Source organism: Rhinolophus sinicus, chromosome 3, assembly GCF_057876585.1.
Source record: "Rhinolophus sinicus isolate RSI-liver-muscle chromosome 3, RSI-T2T, whole genome shotgun sequence".
NCBI classification, from domain to species: domain Eukaryota; kingdom Metazoa; phylum Chordata; class Mammalia; order Chiroptera; family Rhinolophidae; genus Rhinolophus; species Rhinolophus sinicus.
The window spans coordinates 178,345,237-178,354,473 of NC_142503.1; the positions used below are offsets into that span (position 1 = coordinate 178,345,237).

A 9,237-nucleotide genomic window follows, 5' to 3' on the forward strand; every position below is an offset into this window, starting at 1 on the left:
GTAGCATGAGGTAGGAGTAGGATACAGTCTAGCAATCAGAAGGTCTTGGGTTCCTCCACACTCCTGACTATCCTTACCAACCCAAATGCCCTAGCCTTGTACTTGGGCGAGTTACCTCACTGTTCTAAAACTTCCGGTGGTTATTTTTTAAATGAAGATGATACCTACTTTTCACGGTAAAAAAACTGAAGGGTAATATATTTGAAAGTGTCTAGCAAATAGGTGGAACTTGATAAATAGGTAACTACAACCAGCAATTTGTTCACACAGACACACACACACATACAAAGAGATAACCTTATCTGAAAGCCAAGGGCGGGGGAGAAACTAACACTTGTGTAGTGGGTAACATTTCACAGTACTTTAGGACATTATATTTTAATCCTTAACAGCCTCATTTTATAGATGCAGAGAATACCTGCAAGTTCCCAGGGTCACAACACTTGGAAACAGTGGAGTGAAGAATTAAGTCTTCTGATTCCAAAATACTATTGTGTTCCTTTTACAGTACGCTACCAACACACCATTACTCTTGGTTGATATATTTTATAGTTAATGTTAAACTTCTGATGATTGTGGAAAAGGAAATAAATGATCAGAAATGCTAATAGTACCTATTGGGGGGTTTATCCTTATAACTTTTTATATGAGCACGGCTGTGGTCATATGTGCTGACTGCCATATAAGTAAGACAAAGCCAGGAAACCCTGGCTAGTAGCTCCTCACTGTGGGATTTTAATTCTGAAACTGCTCCTGGGTATAGCTGGAAGATTTGAATATCTCTGGGATGTCACTGTCCAGTTTCGAAATAATTTTATAAATGGGTTTCTTCCAGGAAGGATCTGAGTCTTTCCCTGCGGAGACAGCCCTGAAGAACTCCTGTAATGTCAAGCTGGCGATTTCCAAGAAGCAGTCTGGAACCTGTATTCCCAAAGAGACCCACCAGAAAGAAAAGACGTGAGGCTGTGACACACTACTGGTACAGACCTCACTGCCTGATGCTGCCTGTTCCTAGGATAGTGGGCTGATAAGAGCATCCTGCTCTACTGGCCTCCAGGTTTTGCAGCCCTAGGAATCCCCTGCTCCCTCATCAAAAACAAATCTTAAAATGATGGTACCAATGAGACAGACCTGGGAGAAAGCACATTAGGGACACTAGCTTTGTAGCAGGAGCTCATTCCACCAATGAGGCACATTTTTAGTAAGTAAGTGGGAAACTCTGACTCTGAAATTAAATCTGTGGTTCAGAAGAGGTTTTCAGCATCCTTTTCTTAGTGCCTAATGTGGAAAAGCGTGCCCCCAAGTTTATGACTGTCATACCTCATCCCATCAACTTTTGAGGCTGGATCTAAAGGACTTGGAATCATTCCTGCTTCTAAAGCCAACCAGGAGGTTGAGGGAGGCTAAAGAATATGTTCCAGGACCTCACCCAGACTGGCACCATAATCGATGGGGCATCCACAGGTCCTCCATCCAGCCTGGCCCGGGGCTTACCACCGCTGCATGTCAAATGACCACTCCCACACGGAAAGGTGAGGCAGCACTGCCCCTGCCACACTTCCCAACACCACAAGCCTCAGAAAGGAGGCATGGCCCATTTTCCCCACGGGTGGATTTAGGTCTCCAAACATTCTGATGGAGCATCCAACCGGTGGATGCCAGCAGTTCTTTCCTTTCTTGGAGGTATCAATCAACTGCTCACTGTGATCACAAGTGAAAAAGTCAAGAAGAGGGAAGTGTAATCGGTGACCAGATACACCTGCTATCTGCAGAACAAGATGCCAGGCTAACAGCTGTAGGCTGCACACAAGGAAACACACGTCTGCATTAGGAGTTTTCTCCAGTGACACACAGATCACGTGCTCACCCTTTACTGATGCTTTACCTCTAAGATGCCACCAGTGTGCCTTCAGAGAGATCCCCAAAGGACAGAGAAGCTTGAATATTGTTTATTCATTATTTCCTGAGAGGATTTGAGTGAGATGACTTGCCATGGAAGGCCCACAAATAAAACTGTTCAAGTGAGAATAAAGATAAGAACCAAATGATGAACAGAAATTGTTGTAAAGAAAACTTAGGCCAAGACTAGGTACTGCAACCGAGCCCAGTGTTTAGTCCTGGGTTTCCAGGCACTGAGTTGAAAAGGTCAACAAGTTATGCAACTTGATAATTACAGAGTATTAAGTCTAAAATGGCATAACACCTGGCAGACCTCTGCTCCAGTTTCAATAAGACTGGCTGTCTATTCAGTTGGTGGCATCCACCTGTTGCCTAAAAGAAGACATTGAGGCTGTAATCTTTGTGGATGGTACAGAGATCGGCCCCAGGCCACCTTGGTGCTCAGTGACAAGGACAGACCCAGAGGGGGATCTTTTCTAAAACTCCAATCACAAATGGACCGCACTCATCAGACCTCATGGGACCCAAGTACATGTCTTACCTCAAAGTCATTTCCCTTGTTATAATGCATATTGAGAGCTCGAAAAAGTTCCGAGTTACGGAGAACCACCAGCATTTTGGGATTTGTGACTCCATCGGAAATCGCTTGCCGGGCAAATTTCTCCATTTGGATGTAATAGAACTCGCGAAAGTTGCTGAACCACTTGATCATCTGGGAGGTGATGCAGCGGTTGAACTGTGCAAACAATGAAGCCCATCAAGTGAGCTGTGTGCTGTAAGGTGCTCAGAGTTAGAACTGTCAGCTTCCAGTTCAACATGGAGATGAACAAGAATGGCGTCAACCTTTTTAAAAAGGACTTCCTTTGAAAAAGAAGCCATGGCTATGTCCTAAGCCTATTCAGCTGTACACAGAAAAATCGGAATTGGCTATGTAGTGCCCATTAGAAAAGAACTGTTTTTCAATATGCTAGATGTATGAAGGTTTTTCACCCATGAAAAGCTTGCCATGGTCTAGGTATGACTTTGGGAGGGCCCAGGGTCGAGGCCCATGTGGTACCAGCTACTGCTGCAGGTTTCACGGCAGCCCCTGAGTCTTCTGCCTGGTAAGGGCCAAGGGAAGGGGCGTGGGTATAGACCAGAGAGCAGTTTATCAGCATCTTGGAGCTGCAGGATGAATTGAAATCAGCTTGGTTCAGGGGTCAACCAAGCAACTGAATATGAGGCTAAAACTTGGGAAATGCAAAGGAATGATGTAGATACTAAGTATTAACAGCCCTTACCCAACACCCACGGTAAAGGAGACCCTCAGAAACTACGGAAACAGGCAAGGCCTGGTTCCAACCATCAGAGCTTGATTTTCCTTGTTCTGTATGTACCTTCACTCCATTTGAAACACAGCAATTTGAATGTCAATTTGACAGTGTCCGACTCTTTACATACAATCTTTCTTTTTCATGGTGTCCCCAGCAAAGACAGAACACCAGGTCAAAGATGCCCTTTACTAATGTTTCTCTCTCCCCCCACTTTTCCCTCCACATGTGTTTCTGGGTATTTCTACAGTTCAGAGGCTTAAAAATTCAAATACCCACACTTCCTAACCCAAAGTAATTCGTGCTTATTCAGACAGCGTCTTGACCCAGAACTGGACACTGCAGTTTTGCAGAGGCGGAAGCTCAATGGGATGACTTTACCTGTACGTCAGGGAAATAAGCCTTCAGGAGGTGGGAGCTGGGGTAGCGTGTGAAGAAAAACATTAGTTTGGCCTTCTTCAAGTGACCAGGATTTAGACCCTCCTGGATTTATCCCAATGTCAAGGAAAATTAACACCAGTTTATCAAATAATTGTATCAAATTATCCAAACAGTGAATTGTCCTGTTCCTGATGGTTTTTATTTTATTGAATTCTGGTTGCATAGTGTATTTGCTCCGTTTTTGTCTCTAGCAAATCTGATCAGATAAGCTTTTTCTTTCTGGGTGCTGAGTACCATATGAGTTATGTACAGTACAGCTGCAGAATTTTAGAACCATTTTGATGTGTAAAAGTTCTATGGCATATATATCAAATACAGTTTGTTGTACTTTGTGCTTTCAGAATAGGATGAGAAGAGATGGCGGCCCTTTACCAGATAAACCATTTTGAAACCCAAGTAAGGATTTTCTGCCCCTCTCTGTCTCAGTTTCCTCATCTGTAATATAAGAGGAGTGAACTTGATTGATGAGCCCCATTCTGGCTCTCAAAATTGCCTTTGCAGTGTTTATTTAAGCCAACAAGCATTTAACCAGACTAGGTACCAGATCACAATTTGCTTTGGCTCAAGAAACTTGAACTGCTGCTCTCTGTACCTGCTCTCTGTTTGCCTGGCAGAACTTTCTCTCACCCTTCCCATCTCAGCTCAGACGCTCCCTCCTCTGTAAAATCTTTCCTTGCCGAATTATGCCTTCCTCACCCTGGGCTACCAAGGCTCTTTGTACAATGACCTTATTGGAATTTTTACTGCATGTTTGTCTCCCCATTTAGGCTGTGAGCACCTCCAGGGCAAGGACCTTATCTTTTCATCTTTGTATTCCACGTGCCTAGCCCAGTGCTAGAAACATAGTAGGTGCTCAATAAACATTTGTTAGATAAAGGTATGTGTGAATGATTAAATGAATGGTCAACCTTAATCCATTTGCAAATATGGAAATCGTATTCCAACCCATACCTCAGTCTGGGAACAGATCCTTTCCCTTTAACAAGAGCAGGGAGCTGTGGTATGACTGCCTAGCACCAGGATGGGAGGCAAATATTCTTACACAAGAACACTTAGTATTGACGGGGTCCTGGGGCTGGCTGAGAAGCTTTACGCAGGCGAGGAACCTTGTCGCTCAGGTCTGAGGGCTGTAGCTTTAGGACAATTAAGACTTCTCAGTAGGATATATCAGTTTACCAAAGGAAATAAACTGATTACAGTTACAGCTAGCCCTGGCACACAGGCAGCTACCTAGAAGACCCTGCCCCCTGTCTATTGGTTCTATTTCTTATCCTTCTTATACGTTCATAAATGCTGTGGAAAGAATCCTGGATTTAGCAGTCCAAAGACCCTGTTTCAGATAATGATTTTGCCACCTATTAGCTGTGTGACTTTGGGCAAGCCCCTTACCTTCTCTGGGCCATTTCTAAATGTAGAATGTGTTGTTAAAGCTTGTGCTTGGCAGTCAGATCATGGGTTTGAATCCCAGCTCTGCATGTGTCTATCTTGTGACTTTGGGCAGGTTAGTTCACTTCTCTGTGCCTGCCTCTCAAATACCTGACCTGGAGTGGACGCATGAGGATCATGAGATAATACAGGCCTACAACCTCTTACCTGAAACACTGGGCCAAATGGGGTTCAGGTTTCAGAATTTCTGTTATTTTATAAAAGATAATATGGTGCATGTACCGTATGTTAGTTAACACCGGCAGCAGAGGCTGTGGCAGCGTCTGTAATCCAAAACATTAATGTTTCCACAGAAAAACGGGTGACTATTTACAATAAGTTGGTTAGGTTATAAATAGCCTCCAATCAGGGCAGGGCAGGTTTTACCACCAAAGAAAGCTCCCACCAGCCTTAGGGGAAAGAAATCAGGGGTTTTTCAGAGCTTTTTGAGTTTCAGAATGCGGCTAAGTGAAGGTGGACATGTACATGTGAAATGCTGGTAGCAGTGCTGCCACAGAGGAAGTGCACATCTCGTCATCACACCTGCTTCATAGGGCTGTCATGTGAACCTGAGAGTTCTTTTACACTTCAGAGTATCTTGCTCTTAGGTGGCTTTCATGGCCCACAGGAATAAATCTCTAATGCTGGAATGTAGGCAGCAGGAATGAGGAAATACCTGGGGGGCTAGGATGCTCCCCAGGGGATCCAAATCATTGCAAAGATAGCAAAGCACCTCACTTGTGCAGCCAGGCCCGGCGAATGGGCCCTGAAACCTCCTGAAGCTCTCTGAGCCCAGCCCTTATTTCACAGGGTAGGGCCTGACACACAGTAGGTGCCTGAGGAAGATCAGCATGCCCCTCCCAAGGGGAGCAGAGCATCTCTGGGGACTGTGTTCTTGAGGTTCTTCCACCACTGCCTGACTTTGACAGGGAATCTTAACTAGTGGCCTCTTATCAAAGGCCAGATAGGGAGCTTTTTGCACACATGGTGATCTCCTGAGAAGAAAATCTATCTATGCTGCCCTCTCTATACCTCAAAAAAGATTTCCTGCTGCCTGAAGAGGCAGGTGAGGTGTTGCTAGCATTGGTTTTATAGGTGCTTACTACCTGCCCAGAAAACACCCAGCGGCACCCCAGCTTTCGGGGTGTTTCCAACACCTGTGACCAGCAGGGGGCGCTCATAGCAGTTAGGACACGAGCCGGCTCGCGTGGCAGTGAGCTGGTCCCACCTGATCCCTCTGTCCTTACTACAGCTTGCCAGACAGAGAGCACGACTGTTCGTCTCACACACGCATCGACCCCTGGAGACTCGATTCAAGGTTTCCCATGAGAAGCAGCAGCATGAGCTCAGCTCGCTAAAAAAGCAACATCCAAAATATGTTGCCAGGAACTTTAAGTCCTACAAGACGCTTGTTGGAAGAGGGTTCTTTGGTCATGCGCGTTTGGGGCTGCACACACATTCTCCTCTTAGAGCTTCACCTTGGACTTGAGCATGTTAAAGGTTCTGAGAAGCCCTGCAGCAAAGAAATTAACCCAATATTTATCCAAGCTGCTTTTTTTTCTAGTTCAACACTTATTAATATCTTGAGGGGACATTACTCTGGGAAATACTATTTAAGAGACTGGGGTCTGCCTAAGGGTGGCAAAGATGATGCAATAAGATCCAGACCCCTACAGACCAACCCTGGCCCTCCAGCCTTCCCCATAGGGGTCTCTCCCTCCACTACCCAACCCCAGGCTCTACTCCTCTCAGCAGCAGCTTAGAAGCTGGGCCTTAAAGTGAAGGCTTCTTACCCCTTCCAGCTGCCCCTGCCTAGTCCCTGAGGAAAACTTCCCCTTCCCCATCTGCCTCAGAAGTTTCTCGTCCCTCATATCTTCCGCATGAATTATCTAGTCAGTGCCAGGCTTTTGCCTGTGGAGCCAAGGGGCTGGGGAGCCATGCCTCAGATGAAGTCATTCCTTTGACCCCTGCTATCGAGGTACATGGGCAGCTGACAACCAAATTATGGGGTTCTTCCTTCCGTAGAGTATTTATTGTACTTTGGAAGCCCATTTGAGTTTAAAAACAAAACCCTTTCAGACCCAAAGGAATAAGTCAGTAGTAGTGGAAGCTGCTGTGTCACAGAGAAGGTAAATGAACCTTTCTCCCCAGCATCTTTAAATCCCAGAATGTGGTCACCGTTTTCTCAGGAACCTAGTAAGTGTAAGCCACAGGGAAGGAAGGTCCAGAAGCAACGTTAAGACCATCAAGAAAGCAAAGCTATGCCCTATGCCATGTACTTATTTTTCTCCGTCCCCCTCATCTTCCAGATTTCCTGTTTCTCTGGGCTGTGACAATAACTTCAATTACTAGTAAAGGATATGTGGACTGAAGAAAAAGGAAGTGCATCAGTGACAGCCTGCAGGTCACCCTGCTCCATCTTCACCGAGGGAAGAAGGGACAGCCTTTCCAAAAGGGTGGAAGAGAAGGGCGAAGCATGCTGCTGCTGGTTCAAAACCGATGGTCGCAGTTTGACAGCTCCCCAAGGTCGCAGGGCAGGCTCTGAGGAGGAGTGACTTTGGGAAGATGAGTCCTGGAGAAGACTGCTGCTCCAGTGACCATTGGGCCCCTGACCCAGTAGCTGGCTAAGAATCTGATTTTCTTGCATGTGGGAAGACACAGTGAAAGCACAGTTTGCTGGGGGACCTTGATAGGGCTTGGGGATCATTCTTGGAGAGACAGGGTACATAGGAGGATCTAGAGGGTTGGCCAGTGAATAGGTTCCCCGTGGGACCCCAGCCTGTGCCTGCGCCCTCCTGGGTAAGGCAGCCAGAGAAGTTGGGTCTCTACAGGCCCCTCCCTCAGGTGAAGTCTCGCTTCTACCCTCTGGCACCAGCTCCTGGAAAGTTCTGCCCAACTGAGTCAAGTAGCCTTGTGGATCTAGTAGTACCTTTTGTAATACTGAGTCCACAGCCTGGGACACTGCCCCAGTCAATTCTTTCCTCAGAATCTCCAGCAAAGCCCGTGTTCCAGAAGGAAGGAACCTGGGTTCCTCAGGCTGGTATTCGACCTCAGACACTCTGTGTTTTTCCACCCCAAAGAGGTCCCTGCTGGGACCCTGGTGGTGGTCACTGTCTACAGCCCACGGTCTGGACCCATAGCCATTCCTCTGCTTTACACCCTGAGGGCCCCTCCCCTTCTCAGGGTCTCCTGGGCCCTGAGCTGTGTCCCTGGGCCCAGCAGCCTGCAGGATGTGCTCTTGCAGATGTCTTAGCTGTTGCTTCAGTAGATGAAGCTGTTCCCTCACACGAGGGCCCCCCTTCCTGCTGCCATGGCTCCCAGCAGGGCCTGGCTTTGGGGGGTTTTGCTGCATGGGAAGGCTCTGTTTCCTCTTCCTTTCCCGGGACTTCTCCGGGCAGCACGGGCTGTCCCGGGCTCGGGCGTTGCCTGGCATCAGAGGGTTAGGGGAGAGGCACATGCCTTGGACAATGGTCTCCACTCTGGCCCTCTTTGCCTGGATGTGCTCATCCCAAAACCAGTCAGGGTCAGCGAGGCTGGAGTTGGGGACCCGGCTCCAGGGAAAGGAGGAGTTTCTGCCCTGCTCACAGAGGGATGGGCTTCTCCCACCTTCCATACAGGGTTCTGCTGGGTGAGAGCAGGCCCGGGATGGAGGAGACAGCAAGCTGGAGTTTGGATCCATCCGCTAGCTCCACAGTCACTTGCTCGGAGGTTGTGAGGTTAGTCAGGGCTCCGTGAGGGACCCCCTTCTGCTAACGTCCTCAGCTAAAGGTGCAGCCAACTGAAGTGAGCTGGGGTTCAGCTTCTGAGATGCCAATGCTTACGAACCTCCTGGGCCAACTCTGAAATTAGAGACAGCAAGAACATGGTACCTGTGACGCTGAACCATGCTTTTCAAACTTAATTGTACAAATACATCACCTAGGGACCTTGCTAAAATGCAGAGTTTGACTAGGCAGGTCTGGGATGGGGCAGAGACTGCATTTCTCACCAGCTCCCAGGTGGTGCGGTGATGGTGGTTGGGCCCACACTTTGAGGAGATTCCCAAGAGCAATCCTCCAGGGAGGACGTTCTCCTGCCAGAGCATCACAATAACATAAAAACAACAATACACATAACAATGGCAGCTAACTGCATAACTGGCATTATGACAAGAACTTGACGT

At 47.3% G+C, this 9,237-nt stretch overlaps 1 protein-coding gene across 1 annotated transcript; it reads right to left on the reverse strand.

The window, feature by feature from the left end:
- Positions 1 to 614: 614 nt before the first annotated feature.
- Positions 615 to 8,876, reverse strand: PROX2 (prospero homeobox 2). The gene is made up of 4 exons (XM_088797406.1): positions 7,438 to 8,876; positions 3,591 to 3,698; positions 2,441 to 2,635; positions 615 to 921 (listed from the first exon to the last, which is right to left on the reverse strand). The coding sequence occupies exons 1-4, from the start codon at positions 8,752 to 8,754 to the stop codon at positions 736 to 738; spliced, it is 1,806 nt and encodes a 601-aa protein (XP_088653532.1). The 5' UTR covers positions 8,755 to 8,876; the 3' UTR covers positions 615 to 735.
- Between the last annotated feature and the right edge of the window lie 361 nt (positions 8,877 to 9,237).

Excerpts from the sequence above, each read along its gene's own strand:
- PROX2 (XM_088797406.1), bottom strand. The coding sequence starts at position 8,754 with ATGGATCCAAACTCCAGCTTGCTGTCTCCTCCATCCCGGGCCTGCTCT. Across the intron at positions 3,699-7,437 it reads TTCCTTTTTCTTCAGTCCAC|ATCCAGGAGGGTCTAAATCC; the intron begins ATATCCTTTACT and ends ACATTGGGATAA. Across the intron at positions 2,636-3,590 it reads CTTATTTCCCTGACGTACAG|TTCAACCGCTGCATCACCTC; the intron begins GTAAAGTCATCC and ends TTGTTTGCACAG.